The sequence below is a fragment of the Chiloscyllium plagiosum genome, unplaced genomic scaffold (genome assembly GCF_037043375.1).
Source record: "Chiloscyllium plagiosum isolate Xiang-an unplaced genomic scaffold, Cpla_swu_hap1 HiC_scaffold_2, whole genome shotgun sequence".
NCBI classification, from domain to species: domain Eukaryota; kingdom Metazoa; phylum Chordata; class Chondrichthyes; order Orectolobiformes; family Hemiscylliidae; genus Chiloscyllium; species Chiloscyllium plagiosum.
The window spans coordinates 64297887-64317488 of NW_028270140.1; the positions used below are offsets into that span (position 1 = coordinate 64297887).

Consider the following 19602-nt stretch of genomic DNA (forward strand, 5'->3'; position numbering starts at 1 on the left):
TGATCACAATAATATAGTAAACTTCTGGTATTTCAGTTACATAATTTTTGTCTGTTTATCGAGAATGCCAGTACAGGTGGTTCTCCTATAATGCTGTAGTTGTGTTCCAGCGAAACCTCACTTAATAGAAAATCACTTAATATAATTAATGGGGCCTATGGGAAAAGTGGGGGTTACAGGCAGACTAGCAAAAAATATCACATACAATCATGCAAATATTACCCAAAAGTCTAACACAAAATATAGCACAGCCTGAGTGAGGGTTGAAATCAAATGTATTAATGAAACAAAAGTAAATTTAACACAGTACATTTAAAAAATATAAGAAAGCTGCTCTCTGTACAATACCTCTCATAGAAAGCTACTGTGTTGGTAGCTGATGTCGTGCATGTGCAGAATGGCGCAGATGTCAGCGCAAGCATCGGTGCGTACACAGAACAAAGCGTGTGAACCGATTCCTGCTGGAATTGCACTATTGCCAACAGAGGTAAAAGTTCTCGAAAATACCGTCTCCAGTCCTTCAGCGGCATTATAGCTAAATCGCGCTGCTGAAATGTTATTCCAGACTTGCCTGAGCAAAAGATGCCAGTTAATGGAATGTTTGCTGTCTGTTCAAGTTGAAATGTTTGTAGCCATTTATGGGAAACTGTTGCCATCAAAGACTTATTGAAGTATAAAAGCACTGAGAACTGGGGAAAGAATTCTTTTTAATACATTTGTTCATACTTTGAAAACAAAGAATTAACTTTGTTGATTAGAAACCACATCTCTGATGAGTTTTATCATAAATTATTTGTCAAGCTTTCTCAAGTATGCAGCATTTTCTTTCAGGAATGAGGCTAGTGACCTAAGGAGGCTGAGAGGTAAATGGAGTTGGGGGTGGTAGGGCTGGGGGAAGATAGCTGGGAATGTAATAGGTAGCTGAAGGTGGCGGTAAAGGTAATAGGTCGGAGAGGAGGAATGGAGCAGATAACTGGGGAGAAAGACGGACAGGTAGGACAGTGCCAATTGGAAGGTTGGATCTGTGATAAGGTTGGGGGTAGGTGGGGGGAGGGAAATAGGGAAACTGGTGAAATCCACATTTGATCCTGTGTGGTTGGAAGGTTCCCAAGGCAGAAGATGAGGTGTTCTTCCTCTAGGTGTTGTGTGGTTAGGGATTGGCGATAGAAGACGCCCAGGACCTGCATATCCTTGGCTTAGTGTGAGGGGAAGTTAAAGTGTTCAGCTACAGGGCATTGGGGTTGTTTGGTTCGGGTGTCCTGGAGATGTTCTCTGAAATGATCCGCAAGTTGGCTTCCTGTCTCCCCACTGTAGAGAAGACCACATCGGAAGCAACAGACACAATAGATGATGTGTGTGGAAGTACAACTGAACCTCTGTCGAATATGGAAGGAAGCTTTGGGGCCTTGGACAGAGATAAGGGAGGTGGTGTGGGTGCAGGTTTTGTACTTCTTGTGGTGGCAGGGGAAAGTGCCGGAAGTGGAGGGGGTGTTGGTGGGGGGCCTGGATCTGATGAGGGAGTCACAGAGGGAATGGTCTTTCCAGAATGCGGGTAGGGGTGGGGAGGGAAATATATCTCTGGTGGTGGGGTCTGTTGTAGGTGGCAGAAATCGCGGAGGATAATGGGATGTATCTGGAGGTTGGTGGGGTAGAAGGTGAGGAGCAGGGGGATTCTGTCCTTATTGTGATTGGAGGGGTGGGGTTCAAGGGCAGAGGTGGGGAAAGTGGAGGAGATATGCTGGAGGGCATCGGCGACCACGTGGGAGGGGAAACATGTCTGGGAGATCCTTTCAGAAAACATCTCCGGGACACGTGAGTCAAACAACCCCACCGTCCTGTGGCTGAAAACTTTAACTCGCCCTCTCACTCCAACAAGGACATGCAGGCCCTGGGCCTCCTCCATCGCCAAACCCTAACCACACGATGCCTGGAGGAAGAACGCCTCATTTTCCGCTTTGGGAACCTCCAACCACACGGGATCAATGTGGATTTCACCAGGTTCCTCATTTCCCCTCGCCCCACCTTAACCCAGATCCAACCTTCCAAGTCGGCACCGCCCTCTTGAACTGTCCTACATATCCATCTTCCTCCCCACCTATTTGCTCCACCCTCCTCTCAGACCTATTAGCTTCACCCCCACCTTCATCCACCTATTGCATTCCTAGCTATCTTCACCCCCCCTCCCCCCACCCCCGCCCCTCCATATATCTCTCAGCCTCCTTAGGCCACTAGCCTCATTCTTGATGAAGAGCTTATGCTCGAAATGTTGATTCTCCTGCTCCTCGGATGCTGCCTGTCCGGCTGTGCTTGTCCAGCACCACATTCGTCGACTCTGATCTCCAGCATCTGCAGTCCTCACTTTCTCCGAGCAGATTTTCTTTGTCAAGAATGTTAACATGCACTCTGATGTTAGCATGTTTACCCTGTGGGTGAAGTACTGGTCTCGGCAAATCATAAAGATTACATTTCAATCTCTGATGTGCTGAGATGGCTGACTTCAGGAGAGGCAGCAGTTAAAGAAGCTATAAATAGCCCTGTCTCCATGGAGAACAGATAATTGTTTGATTGTTGTCCAGGAATGAATGTTTATTGCAAAATATGTGTTAGTTTATGTCTGATGTGAACAGGATCAGGATTGACTGTGATGCTCTCCACCAGTATTATTTCAGACTAAATTTTCTTGTGCAGGAAGGTCAAAGTGGCACTTCTTTTGTTTTCGTCCCTTTGCAACCTCAGCCATTTTCAAGGATTGTAGCTCTTTTTTCAGAATTAGGCTTCTGGTGAGATGCCATCAGCAAGGAATACACCAGTGCTGCATGGGATACCTGCTGCTGGGCTAATGAGCAGCCAGTACAGGGGACTACAAGGTCTTGCAGTTTCTAAACTGAGAGCTCTTTAGGAAATGATAAATGGCTGAATAAAGGGAGAGGTGCCTATAATTAGGTTCTCTTCCTCTAACTATTGAACTTGGGATTTTCTTTGCCTTACTTCTTTTTCATGGTTCTTGGATCAATGGTAGCTGAGATGAGGGGAAGAGCAATTGACAGGGTCTTTGGAATATGCCATAATTTATTTATATGTGACAGGACAGGTGATATTTGGGTTCCTTGGCATGGTGGGATGGAAGAATATTTCTGGTAGGCTGGAAGGATGGAAATCCTTTAGTCCTTTCGTTCTCCTCCACTTTCATTCATTTTCAGTTGTTCAAACTCACTGCTTGTGACATAGAAAGGATGCTTGTAACCTAGCTGTAATTTGTGGCTTGGTGAATGGAGGAGGACCATTCAACATTATTTAACATGACGTGGAAGTGGAGCAGTTGTTGTTGTTTCTCAAATATTGAGATTTGAATTGACAGTAAGGGATAACTAAATATTTTGATCTGTGTGAAAGCTTACAATTTGTTTCATTTACTGTTTACCATATGGATTTTTGTAAATAGTTCAATTGAATTCACTAAAAAAGCAATTTTTTAAAAATCAAATTCATTGTATTTTCTACAACTATGCTAGTTACATGATTACTTTTAATTTTACTTGCACTTTTAGCTGCATGTGCACTAAGCTTAATTTAAAAAAAACAGCTAACTTTGTTTATGTCAACTGCAGTACCATCACTCCAGGAGACTGGATTAACTTCCACCATTGAACAATGGTAAACTGAGTGTCTTTTGGCCATGGAGAAGACAACCTGCTTTACATTGTTAATTAAACAATTGTATTTTCAAAAATGTTATGAGGAAATTTGAATTCAAATTTACTATGTGGAAATTTAAATATCTGTTAATCACTTGCAATAGCACTGATTCTAATCTTAATCTATTTTTTGCTAATTTCCTTTTTGTTTCTGTACATTAGACTCTCGATGATATCATCAATGTTAATGTGATATCTGTTGTCAAGGTATGTTTGCCAGCTCAAACAAATTTCTTCTTTTCAACAGGAATGTGTGACATTAAACACAGTTAAAGTGACATGGGACAATTCTCATTTCATTTTGTTTTATTCCTGTTTATGAAATGTGTAAATTTTGCAAAGGAAAGACATTTGTAAATGTTGAATCACTATTACAATGAGTTTCATTAAATAGGTGTCTGAGTGTGGCTTGTTACAAAAATGCAATAATTAGCATTCTTACACATAGATATAATGTACATTTTTACACGCTGTCTTAATTGCATCACTATTAAAAAACTATTGCAGGTGGCTGTATTGAAAAAAATATAATGCTATTAACTTGCAAAACTGAAGGGAAGTGAAAAAGAAGCTATGCTGAATTCAGTTTTTAGGGTAAATGGATGGCTTACTAAAGTTGAAAGGAGGTTTCAAGAAGGTTATCACATTTAAAGTTATAGCACACGAGAAGGAGAAACCCTGTTGCTTCCATTTATTTTGGCTTATGAAACTGGCAATCTGTTCTTATGGGATTTCATTTCAAAGAAGGATGATTTCTGAATGTCCAGTACACATACAGTTTCTTGAGAGCATGCCAGGCATCATGCTGCAGTGAATGCATGAACCTTTTGATGTTGCCTTGGTGAATTTGGAATCAGGTAGAGCATGTAATTGAGTGGAATGGTAATCATTTGGCACAACAACAGGTTAAACAGTGTGAGCACTTGTCACCTTGGATCGGGAGTCAGAGATAGCTGTGGCCCCCTCAATTAATGGCTGTTAGATTGAGTGTCTGCTCATCAGGAAAGTAGGGCACCTGCTGAGAGCTTTCCCCAAACCTTACTGATGTCATTCATTCTCTCTGTGATATCCAGCCCACTGTGGCCTTGCAGTAGCCTCATTGACTTATGTTTCAGCAGGCCTTCCTAACAAGAGATGATATAGGTCTCCCTGAACTGGCAGGCTAGACCCAAACCCACAAAATGGTGATGCCCAGTGGCTCAGGAAGAGTCTTCTAGTAGTGTGTAAATATCAGTCCATTTTGAAGTAGTGGGAGAAGTGGCGGCACAGTGGTAAAATCACACGATTAGTTGCCTAGAATTCCGGACTAATATTTTGGGACAGTAAATTCTAATCCTACGACTGTAGTTGATGAAATGTGAATTCAATAAAGATCTGGAATTAAAACCTGGTCTAATGATGACTGTGCAACTATTGCTGATTGTCATAAAAACCTGTCTGGTTCACTGATGTCGTTTAGGGAAGGAAATCTTACCCTTACAGTTCTCATCTGCTCTGGCCTGCGTGTGACTGCAGACCCACAGCACTGTGGTTCACTCTTAACTGCCCCCTGAAATGGCCAACTGATCCAATCAATCGAAGGGCAATTAAGGATGAGAAATAGATGCTGACATGACATGCAGATCTCATAAGCAAATGTTAAGCAAATTGTGAAGCAGAGTTTTTTCCTCCCATAAGGTAAAATACTTCTCATCCTATATTTCTAATCCTATATATTACATCCTGGGTGGGAACATTGTACTGCAGAACATTTTATGGGCAGCATGGTGGCACAGTGGTTAGCATTGCTGCCTCACAGCATCAGAGACCCAGGTTCAATTCCCGCCTCAGGTGACTGACTGAGTGGAGTTTGCACATTCTCCCTGTGTCTGCGTGGGTTTCCTCCGGGTGCTCCAGTTTGTGCAGGTTAGGTGAGTTGGCCATGCTAAATTGTCCGTAGTGTTAGGTAAATGTAGGGGAATGGGTCTGGGTATGTTGCGGTTCGGCGAGTCGGTGTGGACTTGTTGGGCTGTAGGGCCTGTTTCCACACTGTAAGTAATCTAATCTAATCTAGTATTAAAACAAAGTTGACAATTCAATGTCAGGAAAATATAATTGTGTAGTCTGATTTTAGTGAATTTTAATACATATTGCTGAATGCAGTCAAAAGTTACTTGTTTATGAGAAGATGTATAATGAAGTATATCTTGGTCATTTGCAGATGACCCAGCTTGTCCTGCCAAAGATGAAAGAGAGGTATGACTGAACTTCTTCTTCACAATCTGAGATATCTAATTGATCATCAATAGAAATCATTTAGTTTTTGTTATCAATGTACTATAATAACCATCCATATATTTTAAATAACCTCAATAGAAGGCAATTACAGCTGGCATCACTAAATGGACTAAATTTTATTTGCAATGAGTAGTATTTTTGCATATGTTAATAATCTCCTGGAGACCAGGTACTTGATTAAACCAAATTTCCAAAATAACCCTGATGGAGAAAGACAATAAGCAAGAGTTCACTTTTAAAACTTATTTTGTAACAATGAAACCACAATCAACAAATCTAAACATTGAACTAACAAGGAATTGCTGTCATTAGTCTCAGTGTCTCTCAAATGAGCATGCTTCTCCAGTACAGTTTAATCAACTGTCACTATCTGATTCATGAAGATTATTTAACAATCACTTTGCTTTATTCAAAATCTATAGATATCAATGAGCTGCCCTTCTTTGACCCCTCTTTAACTCAACTCAGGACAGTTCTGGTGACATCACTGTCCAGAGATCCCTTCATCTGACAACTCAATATTCCAAAATGGTGACCGAGTAGGGCTCCTGAGCTGGAGCACATCAGCTCTGGCCGCTTTCTTTCTTCTTTTGTTGTGAATTGCTGTTTTTTTTAAGAGTTTCTTTTAGTTTTTTTTCTATACTTACCTTCCAGAGTGAGCTAGCTTGGGGAGGCAGCAGTGACAATGATGGCGGCTGGAGGCCCAGCCAAGGATTTAGGTGGTTGGCCATGAGGTGGTAGGTGTTTCCGGGCAGTGCTGTGGTGTTTGGTGGCACTGTGGAAGTGTCTGGCGGCCTGAAGCGGCATCAGAGCAGGACTCCGGTGGCCTGTGGTGAGGCGGCTGGTGAGCCTGGATAGTGGTACAGCAGCATGGAGTCACAGGGATCGAGAGATTGAGCTCAGCACAGGGGACAGATCGAGTCCAGTGTGGGAAAGAGATCAAGCCCCTCCTGGGAAAGGTCAGTGTGGAGTTACTGCAGGCCCATGTTTGAACTTTTAACTTTATTTCTTATTTACTATTTTATGCTATGATGAACTGTAATGTTGAAGCATTAACCTATTTCTTTATTTTTTGACATTTTACCAAAGATTTTGTCCCTAAGTACCTTTGTTAAGTTCTTTTTCAAGGTTTCACACACAAGATACGATTCGCACACACAACTTGTGCAAACAGTTAAAGTTTATTCAAGCTTGTACAAGTTAGGCGAGTCCTCTGGCACCCTTCTCTGGTAAGGTGAAGTCGAGTCAAAATGAGGCCCCAAACAAAGAAAACACATCCCCTTTATACAGGACAGTTATGTTACCCCAGGTGCAATGGTAGGATGAGATCATTCTTGGAGCTAATGTAAATGTAAATGCCCTAATCCTAGGGAATTGTTATGCAAATGATTTCCTGACTATGTGATTCCCCAAGACAATGTAGGTGCAGTGATATATCCTAGCTTTGTAGTGGCTCTGCAAACGAGTTCTGGCTCTGCTACTTCCCTGGACAATGTAGGTGTGATGCACTTCAGTATTGGGGATGATCATGCAAGTGAACCTAATTGGCTGGGGGCTGGCTATGAAAGTATTCTAAATGGAAGGGACTGAATGAGAGTTTAATTTGATTATAGCAGGAGAGTAATAGTAAATGACTGTCTAAATGGAGTGGGTGTCATCCACATTCCTGCATGAATGTTGTCTCCATCCACTTCCCAAATGTTCGGTTTCTAGAGGAAGACAGTGCAGTTTAACCCTTTTATATTACAATAATGTCCAGGGAGATAGTCCAATTTGATCTCTTAACATCACACCTTGTACCTAAGATGGTGCCATGAATGGCGACATTGCAAACTTTTCACTGAACTCCTGTATCCTTGTACTTGAGTATATGTGACAATGAAACCCAACTCTAAATTCAATAACATGACATGATTGGCTCCAGTCAAAACCAATCTCTTCAGTGTGCCTGGATGATAAGCAGTCTTTCATTTTCATTCTTTATACCTGGCTCACACAAACAGGGAGGAATTTAATAAGAAAAACACAGCAGGGCTGAGATTATGTCCTGTTCACTTGTCAGGAAACAACATGCACTTACATGGCAGGGCAGTCAACTGACTCAATTCCAAGTAGGGATTTGACCTCAGCAAACGGAAGATTATGTGTAAGAGCCACGAGGTTATGCTGTAGCTCTATAAAGCCCTGGTTAGACCACACTTGGAATATTGTGTTCAATTCTGGTTGCCTCATTATTGGAAGGATGTGGAAGCTTTAGAAAGGGTACAGGGGAGATTTACCATAGTGCTGTCTGGACTGGAGGGCATGTCTTATGAAGAAAGATTGTGGGAGCTAGAGCCTTTCTCATTGGAGCAAAAAAGAATGAGACGTGCTTTGATAGAGGTGTACAAGATGATGAGAGGCATAGAGAGACTGGATAGCCAGAGACTATCTCCCAGGACAGAAATGGCTATCATGACGGGGCATAATTTTAAGTTGATTGGAGAAAGATTTAGGGGAGATGTCAGAAGTAGGCTCTTTACACAGAGAGTGGTGGGTGCATGGAATGGTAGTAGAGTCAGATACATTGGGGACACTTAAATTACTCTTGGATTGACACATGGATGATAGTAAAATGAAGAGTAAGGAGGATGATTGATCTCAGTGTAGGATAAGAGGTCGGTCCAACATTGAAGGTCAAAGGACCTGTATGATGCTGTACTGTTCTGTGTCCTATGTTCTAAACATCAGCAGGCAGGGAAAACAGGCGCTGAATGGGAGAAGTGATTATCCATTTACAAGGCCATTGGAAAACTTTGACACAGCCTCCATAATCCTTAACTCCTTCCATCTTTTCACCCAACAATCCTCACTTTGATCTGTCAATTCATGTTCTTGAATCCTCATCACTCCCCTCCTTCATCATTATTTCTTTGGACACCTCCACTTTTTCCTCCCACCCTTTCCAATTCACAAAGATAACTTACACAGACAAAGTTCAGTGGTTCCTCACAGGCTGTCCTTTAAGTTGTCCGTAAAAGGTAGCAGGTTCTTCTACGGAGTTGGGAGAAATTCCCCCTCATCTCTGTCCCCTGTATCTATGATTACTCTGATTATACCCTCTGACCCTAACTCTCCAACAAGGGGAAACAACATTTTTGCATCCTCCCTAAGAATCTTAAATAGTTTTCCAAAATCGCCACTCATTCTTCTGAATTGCAAAGAGTACAGGTCCAATCTACTGAACCTCTCAGAAGACAATCCCTCTATACCTGCTATCAGACTAGTCAACATTCTCTGCACTGCCTCCAACGCAGGAATATAAATGCTCCTATGTAAAGGACCCAAAACCATTCACAGTATTCCTGCCATGGTCTGACTTATAGCAAAATCTTCCTAATTTTATATTACATTCCCTTTGAAATAAAGGCTAACATCTGCCTTCCTATTACACACTGAATTTGGATGCTGGCTGAAATAACTGCACAGAGGCTGGTATCCCATCACCAAGTCACCCCTTTGTTTGCTTATGCACAGTTCACTGGCTGTGGCCAGCCAGTTCAGAGTCAGTCCCCTTAACTGAGGCAATTCTAAATCTCCTAGTTTTGTTTTAGTTTACTACAAAACTACACCAGCTGTAGCCAGTTTAATTTTAATCCAATTCTCGACTAGCTTTGAAACATCTTTGCTTGTTGAGCTACACTTTAAGTAGCTCAACAAATTGCAAATATTAACTGTTAATAACTTAAAGGAGCAATGACATTTTCAGGAGGTGCATGCATTTTTCAGCAGTAAAACCATTCTATTGACCTTGCATTGTAAAAGAATTGCTGCAACTAATAGGTGTGGCTTCCTGGTCACGTGAATCTCCTATATGTGCAGCTGTGTCCCTTGTTCAAAAAAGGGAATAGGGTTAACCTTGGCAATGACAGACCAGTCAGTCTTATGTCTGTGGTAGGCAAAGTATTGGAGAGGATTCTAAGTGACAGAATTTATGATTATTTGGAAAATCATAGTTTGATTACAGCTAGTCAACATGACTTTGTGAGGGGCAGATCATGCCTCACAAACCTTATTAAATTCTTTGAGGATGTGATGAAACACATTGATGAAGGTAGAGCAGTGGATGTGGTGTGCAAGGCATTTGATAAGGTTTCCCCCATGGTAGGCTCATTCAGAAAGTAAGGAGGCATGGGATACAGGGACGTTTGGCAGTCTGGATACAGAATTGGCTGGCCAAGAGAACACAGAGGGTGGTGGTGGATGAAAGGTATTCAACCTTGAGCTCAATGACCAGTGATGTTCCACAGGGATCAGTTCTGGGAACTCTGCTCTTTGTGATTTTTATAAATGACTTGGATGAGGAAGTGGAAGGGTGGGTTAGTAAGTTTGTCAATGACATGGAAATTGGTAGAGTAGTGGATAGTGTGGAGGGCTGTTGTGGGTTGCAAAGGGACATTGACAGGATGCAGAGCTGAGCTGATAAGTGGCAGATGGAGTACAACCTGGAAAAGTGTGAAGTTATTTACTTTGGAAGGTCGAATTTGAATGCAGATTACAGGATTAAAGGCAGAATTCTTGGCAATGTGGAGGAACAGAGGGATCTTGGCGTCCATATCCATAGATCTCTCAAACTTGCCATCCAAGTAGATAGGGTTGTTAAGAAGGCAGCTCGGCCAGAAAGCTCGGAGGCAGCCCTCAACTGAGGAGATTCTAATCTCCTGGTTATATTGGTTAGCTAGGGCTTTGCTGATTGGCCCAGTTAAAGACCTCAATCAATGATATCCCCAATATTCAGCTAGTTCCGATCCCTACATCCCTTCCCCCCCCCTACCAAGTACAGGGATATAGGCCTGGTCTTTCTCTTGTGATGTTTCACCCTAGGTTCAGTTCCTCTGACTCAGATGCTGACACAGTCAGCATGTACTGCACTGTAGCCCATCCGTTGTGTCTAAAGAGTCTTGGGTGAGTTTCCTCCTCTTCTTCCGACGGTAACAGTATCGAGGCTGCATCCGCCTCAACACTAGACAGAGGGGGAGAACCTACAGTTTCTGACAGGACTGGCCAGTTATGTTTTGCTTCTGCTTTGTTTGCAAGCCAACAGCTTCCAAGTGATCCACGTGTTTGTTCAGGACTGTACCACCTAGCCAAACTTTATAAGTCACAGGACCTGACCTCGCATCAACCTCGCCTTGCTACCATACAGGGCCATTCCCATGGTTCTGGCATCAAATTTGGTCCCCTGAATTAAATTGTCCTTTTTGCTTCAAGGAGGCACATTGACATTCCTGCCACCATTGCACCCACTCCCCCGAGGTCTAGAAATAATCAGGTTTAACCTGGTGCAGAGTCTTCTCTCCATCAGCAACTCTGTTGAAGATATCCCTGTTGTTGCGTGTGGGATGGTCCCATAAACAACAGGAACCGGGACAGTTTGGTATCAAGTGACAAGTCTAAAACGAGAATGAACTCTTCCAGTGGAGGTACCACTGGGGTGTATCTATCAGTGGGAGGTGGCTTGAGGCATTCACACTTGTCACTTGGGATCGCAGAAGGAGTTCCAACTCGTAATTGTATGTATAGTTTGTTCTGCTGTAATGTGTGTTTCATCAGTGCAACTTCACCATAACACGATTGATGAATTGTGAACATTGTTTGGATAACGCAAACTTTCTCCTGAACGGATATAGTGATTTTCTATTAGCAGTATTCTACAGTGCTATTGCTATAGAAGTTTTCCACAGTGTGATTTTCTATAGCGCGAGACTGCAGATGAACACAACTATTGCGTTTTAGCAGAAACGACCTGTACTCGGAATAAGAGCCGACCACAGAGTTCTACCAGAAACAATGGGTGGCAAGGCCTTGTCTTATTTATGTAGAATTAGCAGGGGTTGCAGTCTGTTACTATTACAAATTTATGTCCATAAAGGTATTAGTGAAACTTTCTCACACCAAAGATGACTACCAAACCTTTCTTCCCTATCTAAGTCTATTTGTGTCTAATATCAGCCAAAATCTAGGAAGCATACACTATTGAGCATTCCTCTCCTTCGGGCCACTGGTGAGACAATGCTACCTGATACTGTACAGGAAAGCATTCCATGACAGCACCATATCTTGCTTGGGATCATTGTTTGGTAACAGTTTAGGCGACGATGGCTGTGTTTTTGCTTCCCTAAAGGCTACCGTTTAGATACATTACCATTTCCAATGTAAACTCTTTATCAATAGCAAGTGTAAGGGTGCCAAGATGGAGGTCAGTTTGTGGATGAATCTCCCATAATAATTCACCACCCAAGGAACGACCTAAGCTCTGGTACAGATGAGGGAGCCGGGGAACCTTTGATCTTATGACTCTGCAGCCCAAGTAGGTCACTTGGGGTGCCTTGAAAACACATTTTCTCCTTCAAAGGCATATGCCTGCCAGGAAAAATATTTGAGCATGATGTCCAAGTTCTCCAAGTGCTCTTTATTGTTTTTCCCTGTCAGTGGCACGACATCCAGATAAATAGCAACCTTGGGGTACCACAGTGTGGAAACAGGCCATTTGGCCCAAAAAGTCCACACCGACCTTCCAAAGAGTGATCCACCCAGACCAACCCCCCTACCCTGTAACCCTGCATTTCCCATGGCTAATAGATCTAACCTAAACATTCCTGAACACAATGGGCAATTTAGCATGGTCGATCCATCTAACTCGCGCACTAAGGAGATCTCAGCTATCTGTAAGAATAATAGGGTGGTTATGGTAAGGGATTTTAACTTTCCAAACATAGACTGGGACTGCCACAGTGTTAAGGGTTTAGATGGAGAGGAATTTGTTAAGTGTGTACAAGACAATTTTCTGATTCAGTATGTGGGTGTACCTACTAGAGAAGGTGCAAAACGTTATCTACTCTTGGGAAATAAGGCGGGGTAGGTGACTCAGGTGTCAGTGGGGGAGCACTTTGGCGCCAGCGACCATAATTCTATTAGATTTAAAATGGTGATGGAAAAGGATAGACCAGATGTAAAAGTTGAAGCTCTAAATTGGAGAAAGGCCAATTTTTATGGTATTAGGCAAGAACTTTCAAAAGCTGATTGGGGGCAACTATTTGCAGGTAAAGGGACGGATGGAAAATGGGAAGCCTTCAGAAATGAGATAACGAGAATCCAGAGAAAGTATATTCCTATTAGGGTGAAAGGAAAGGCAGGTAGGTATAGGGAATGCTGGATGACTAAAGAAACTGAGGGTTTGGTTAAGAAAAAGAAGGAAGCATATGTCAGGTATAGATCGAGTGAATCCTTAGAAGAGTATAAAGGAAGTAGGAGTATACTTAAGAGGGAAATCAGGAGGGCAAAAAGGCGACATGAGATAACTTTGGCAAATAGAATTAAGGAGAGTCCACATGTTTTTTTACAAATATATTAACGTCAAAAGGGTAATTAGGGAGAGAATAGGGCCCCTCAAAGATCAGCAAGGCGGCCTTTGTGTGGAACTGCAGAAAATGGGGGTATTACTAAATAAGTATTTTGCATCAGTATTTACTGTGGAAAAGGATATGGAAGATATAGACTGTAAGGAATAGATGGCGACATCTTGCAAAATGTCCAGATTACACAGGAGGAAGTGCTGGATGTCTTGAAACGGTTAAAGGTGGATAAATCCCCAAGACCTGATCAGGTGTACCCTAGAACTCTGTGGGAAGCTAGAGAAGTGATTGCTGGGCCTCTTGCTGAGATATTTATGTCATCAATAGTCACAGGTGAGGTTCCAGAAGACTGGAGGTTGGCTAACGTGGTGCCACTGTTTAAGAAGGGCGGTAAAGTCAAGCCAGGGAACTATAGACTAGTGAGCATGACGTTGGTGGCGGGCAAGTTGTTGGAGGGAATCCTGTGGGACAGGATGTACATGTATTTGGAAATGCAATGACTAATTAGGGATAGTCAACATGGCCTTGTGTGTGGGAAATCATGTCTCACAAATTTGGTTGAGTTTTTTGAGGAAGTAACAAAGAGGATTGATGAGGGCAGAGCGGTAGATGTGATCTATATGGACTTCAGCAAGGCGTTCGACAAGGTTCCCCATGGAAGACTGATTAGCAAGGTTAGATCTCACGGAATACAGGGAGAACTAGCCATTTGGATACAGAACTGGCTCCAAGGTAGAAGACAGAGGGTGGTGGTGGAGGGTTGTTTTTCAGACTGGAGGCCTGTGACCAGTGGAGTGCCACAAGGATTGATGCTGGGCCCTCTACCTTTTGTCATTTACATAAATGATTTGGATGCGAGCATAAGAGGTACAGTAAGTAAGTTTGCAGATGTCTCCAAAATTGGAGGTGTAGTGGACAGCGAAGTGGGTTACCTCAGATTACAACAGGATCTTCACCAAATGGGCCAATGGGCTGAGAAGTGGCAGATGGAGTTTAATTCAGATAAATGTGAGGTGCTGCATTTTGGGAAAGCAAATCTTAGCAGGACATATACACTTAATGGTAAGGTCCTAGGGAGTGTTGCTGAACAAAGAGACCTTGGAGTGCAGGTTCATAGCTGCTTGAAAGTGGAGTTGCAGGTAGATAGGATAGTGAAGAAGGCGTTTGGTATGCTTTCCTTTATTGGTCAGAGTATTGAGTACAGGATTTGGGAGGTCATGTTGCAGCTGTATAGGACATTGGTAGGCCACTGTTGGAATATTGCATACAATTCTGGTCTCCTTCCTATCGGAAAGATGTTGTGAAAATTGAAAGCGTTCAGAAAAGATTTACAAGGATGTTGCCAGGATTGGAGGATTTGAGCTATGAGGAGAGGCTGAACAGGCTGGGGCTGTTTTCCCTGGAGCATCGGAGGCTGAGGGGTGACCTTAGAGGTTTACAAAATTATGAGGGGCATGGTTAGGGTAAATAGGCAAAGTCTTTTCCTTGGGGCGGGGAGTCCAGAACTAGAGGGCATAGGTTTAGGGTGAGAGAGGAAAGATATAAAAGAGACCTACAGGGCAACGTTTCACACAGAGAGTGGTACGTATATGGAATGAGCTGCCAGAGGAAGTGGTGGAGGCTGGTACAATTGCAACATTTAAAAGGCATTTGGATGAGTATATGAATAGGAAGGGTATGGATGGATATGGGCCGTGTGCTGGCAGGTGGGACTAGATTGGGTTGAGATATCTGGTCGGCATGGATGGGTTGGACCAAAGGGTCTCATTCAATGCTGTGCATCTCTATGACTCTATGACTCTATCCTTGGACCGTGGGAGGAAACTGGACCATCCAGGGGAATCCCATGCAGACACAGGGAGAATGTGCAAACTTCACATAGACAGTTAACCAGGCTGGAATCAAACCTGGGTCCCTGACACTGTGAGGCAGCAGTGCTGACCACTGAGACACCATGCCATTCTTGTAAACCCTTGCAGACTTTGTAAAATGTTCTCAATTGTCCACTGAGAAAGAATACAGCCTGATGATAATCCAAATGGCAGTCTCAGATACCCCGTTATGGGTATTATTTGTGGCCTGCTTCTGAGACTCCAAATCTAGTCACAATTGTAGGTGGGCAAGGCTCATGCCCAGCTTTGTGAGGGGTAGACCCTGCCAGTTTTGTGCACAAATCCTCTATGAGAGGAATTGGATATCTATCCAATTGCCAGAAACAATTTACCGTTACTCAAGCAAACTAAGAACAGTGTTGAATAAGTACTACTTTTATTGTCAAATATACTCCACACTACTGAAACATTTCCCACGTGTAACCTTAAAAATCATTTGCCATGTTTATATTTCATTCTACTCCTTCAGTTTGTAATTTATTGCCCTGAACTAGTCCATTATTATTTTTCACTTCTAATGGCCTGAATCCTTTTCACTTTCCCAACCAGGTGACTTTGAATCTCAGGACTGCTTTGCTTGGTGGCTAGACAAAGAGAGGCAGATCTTCCTCGCTCATTTAAGTCCTTGTGAGCTTGGTCTCTTCAACCTATTAGCTCTCACCCACCTTTCACTTTGTGATATTTTCCTATACTTGAGGTATAGGACTGGCTGCTTCTTTGTCTGTGCTCTGTCAGACTCTTGCAGACTGCCTTGTCTGTGAAATTCAGGGATATCTTAGGAAATGTGCAACTTTCACAATAATTTCCTACTGGCCGTATGGCCTTAATTCCAATGCCATGACAATGTGAATTATATGTGCTCTTTATTGAAGTGGAAATGCTAATTAGCTATCATCTCAATTGTCCCGAATCAATTCTACCATGGAATTAAATAGACAGCCTAAAATGTAACTGTTTACATAAAATATGGCACTTCTAATTCCTCCCTGTGATACTTGGAGGCCATTTGTTCACAGTTATCATAGGCAAGCTGGCCATTGTCTGCAGGTGTGAACATATTACACCTACTCAATGTCTGCAAGGTAAAATCACATGGGGTTGGGATAACGTTTTCCAGGCTAATGACATTGGGGCAGATTAAAAGCAACATGTAATATTCTGATTGCTTGCGGACCTGCAGCATTTTCAGTTATAAGGGGCTTAACTTTCCCAGAGGCACCAGACACTAAACCCTCCAAGAGTTAATGGAGCTGGTTAAGAAATATTACAAACCCAAACCTTCTCTAATTCTGAAATGCTATTGATTTTGTTTGGCTGTTAGAGAACTGAAGGTATCTGTATTAAGATTTATGATAAGTTTGAGATGACTAGCAGAGGCATGTGATTTTGAGTGAGATGCTGAGAGACTGTTTGGTATGTGGGATTAATGATCTAACCATGCAAAAGTGCCCACTAGCTGAAGCCTAACTGCACTTCAAACAGGCATTACAGCTGGCATTGTAATTGGAGCATGGGAGCCACAGAGTATCCCAATGGATTCTCTCACTTGTTTGACTGAGCTTGGGAACACCACTTGAAGTGAATTGAATTTAACTTATTGTCACGTGTACTGAGGCACAGTGAAAAACTTTGTCTTGCGAGCAATACAGGCAGATCACAGAGTTAAGTAGCATAGATAAGTAAATAATAGGTAAACAGCAGCAAAAACAAAAACACAGATACAGGCGAATGTTAAGAGTTTGAGAGTCCATTCAGTATTCGAACAACAGTAAGGTAGAAACTGTTTCAAAACTGGCTGGTGCATGTGTTCAGGCTTCTGTACCTACTCCCTGTTGGTAGAGGTTGTAGAAAAGCATTGCCAAGGTGGGATGGATCTTTAAGAATGCGTGGCCTTTCCTTGACAGTAGGCCTGGTAGATGGATTCTATAGGTGGGAGGTTGGCCTTTGTGATTGTCCAGGCTGAGTTCACCACTCTCTTTTAACCGTCTCTGATCTTGAATGGTACAGTTGCCATACCAGGTAGTGATACATCCAGACAGAATGCTCTTGATGGCACACCTATAAAAATTGGCAAAGGGTATTCACCATCATGCCAAATTTCCTTAGCTGCCTGAGGAAGAAGAGACGTTGCTGGGCCTTTATAACCAGTGCGTCCACATGAAGAGTCCAAGAAAGCTTGTTGTGGATGACCACTCCCAGGAGCTTGACACTCTCCACTCATTCCACCTCTGTGCTGTTAATGTGTAGGGCGGCATGAGTAACATCCCGCCATCAATAATGAGTTCCTTGGTTTTTCTGGCATTGAGAGCTAGGTTGTTCTCAGTGCACCATTTTATCAGATCTTCCTCCTCCCGTCTGTAGTCTGTTTCATCACCATCTGAGATTTGACTGACTATGGTGGTGTCGTCAGCGAACTTGGCAGTAGTCTGGTATTTGGTGACGCAGTCATGGGTATACAGTGAGTAAAGTAGGGAGTCCCTGGGGGGCTCCAGTATTGAGTGTTAGTGTTGATGAAATATTGTCCCCAATCTTCAGTGATTATGGCCTGTGGGTCAGGAAACTGAGGATCCAGTTGCAGAGAGTTGGGCTTAGTCAGAGATCACTAAGTTTAGTAATCAATCTCGAGGGAATAATAGTGTTGAAGGCTGAACTGTAGTCAGTGAGTAGGATTCTTATGTAGCTGTTCTTGGTGTCAAGATGTTCTAGGGAGGAGTGAAGGGCAAGTGATATGGCATCTGACGTGGATCTCTTGGTCCGATAGGCAAATTGGAGTGGGTCAAGAGTGGTGGGGAGGCTGGAGTTGGTTAACGCCATGACCAGCCTTTTAAAGCACTTCATGACCACCAAAGTTAGGGCCACTGGGTGGTAGTCATTGACACATGCTGCATGAGCCTTCTTAGGCATGCGTGCACAGCAATCCTGCAGTTCACGTGTAGGCAATTGCAGAGCCTCACGCAGAGCATGTTCTGAGCAGACGGAGAAAGGGAGGACTGCAAATGCTGGAAATCAGAGTCAAAAAGTGGAAAAGCTGGAAAAGCACAGCCGGTCAGGCAGCATCCAAAGAGCAGGAGAGTCGACGATTCGAGCATAAGTTCTTCATCAGGAATGTTGAAGACCTTCCTGATGAAGAGCTTATGCTCAAAACGTCGACTTTCCTGCTCCTTGGATGCTGCCTGACCGGCTGTGCTTACCCAGCACCACACTTTTGACTTTGAGCAGAAGGATCCTAGGCCAGCCCACAGCAGAACTCCACAACAAAGCAAGGCCTCAGGCATGTGGCTAAAATGTTCCTCAGGATCTGAGCCAGCAAGCCATTGTAGTTGCTGCCGGTGTGCGGACTCGAGGCAGCAAAGGAGTCCTACAAGGTCGGAGTGAAGAAAACTGGTAGGCCGGTGCCCAGTAGAGTGCACACCCTGGAAAGTCCCCCTACATGTGGATTCAAGCAATTAAAATGCTTAGTGACATCCAAATTGAATTTGATTAAAGTTAATGTTTTGTTAAATGGTCACTCAAATCCTATGGAAGTCGATACCGGCGCAGCTGTATCTGTGGTTGCAGAATCTTTCTTTAACAAGATTCACATTAGATTCCAAGCCTTAGGTTTGCACAAGATCTCAGTCAATCTGAGAGCTCACACTGGTGAACTGTTGCATATTAAGTATACAACTTCGGTTCCAGTCTCCTGTGAGAGGCAGTCGGTGCAGTTACCATTGATGCTGGTAAAAGGCTTGGGCCCAAGCTGATTGGGGCAGCATTGGTTGAGAAAGATTTACCGAGATTGGTTTAACATTCTTCCATTGGAAAACGGCTGCCTCAATGAAGTCTGAGTGAAACGCCTTGGAATATTTCAGAAAGGGCTTGGGACTATCAAAGGGGCCAAAGCCACTTTACATGTTGATCAGGAAGCAATTCTGAGATTTTACAATGCTTGCCCAGTGCCATTTGTGTTGCAGGCACTAGTTGAGGTGAAAATTAAGAGGCTGGAAAACAAAGGGATCATCAAACCAATGCAGAATGAGCAGCACAGATTGGACCCATTGTGAAGCCTGATGAGTGAGTTTGCCTTCGTGGGGAATTTAAGCAAATGGTAAAACTGTTCTCATAGATGGACAAATACACAATCCCTCGCATTGAGGACTTGCATGCAAAGTTGGTGTAGTTCAGGGGCTAGGGGGGGCGTGGAGCTGTCCTTTACGAAACGAAACTGGACATGAGCCACACCTACCTGCAATTGCAATGGATGAGGAGTCTCAGAACACAAACAGTGAAATTCACAAAGTCAAAAATCACACAACACCAGGTTATAGTCCAACAGGTTTAATTGGAAGCACACTAGCTTTCGGA

General features: G+C 43.1%; 1 protein-coding gene across 2 annotated transcripts in view; it reads left to right on the forward strand.

The window, feature by feature from the left end:
• hsd17b3 (hydroxysteroid (17-beta) dehydrogenase 3) overlaps nt 1-19602 on the forward strand; it is an 83635-nt gene that overhangs the window by 38081 nt on the left and 25952 nt on the right. For both annotated transcript variants that reach the window (XM_043713512.2, XM_043713519.2), the window contains exons 6-7: nt 3858-3902; nt 5896-5930. In XM_043713512.2, the coding sequence (XP_043569447.1) occupies nt 3858-3902; nt 5896-5930 (80 nt within the window). The remainder of the gene's footprint in view (nt 1-3857; nt 3903-5895; nt 5931-19602) is intronic.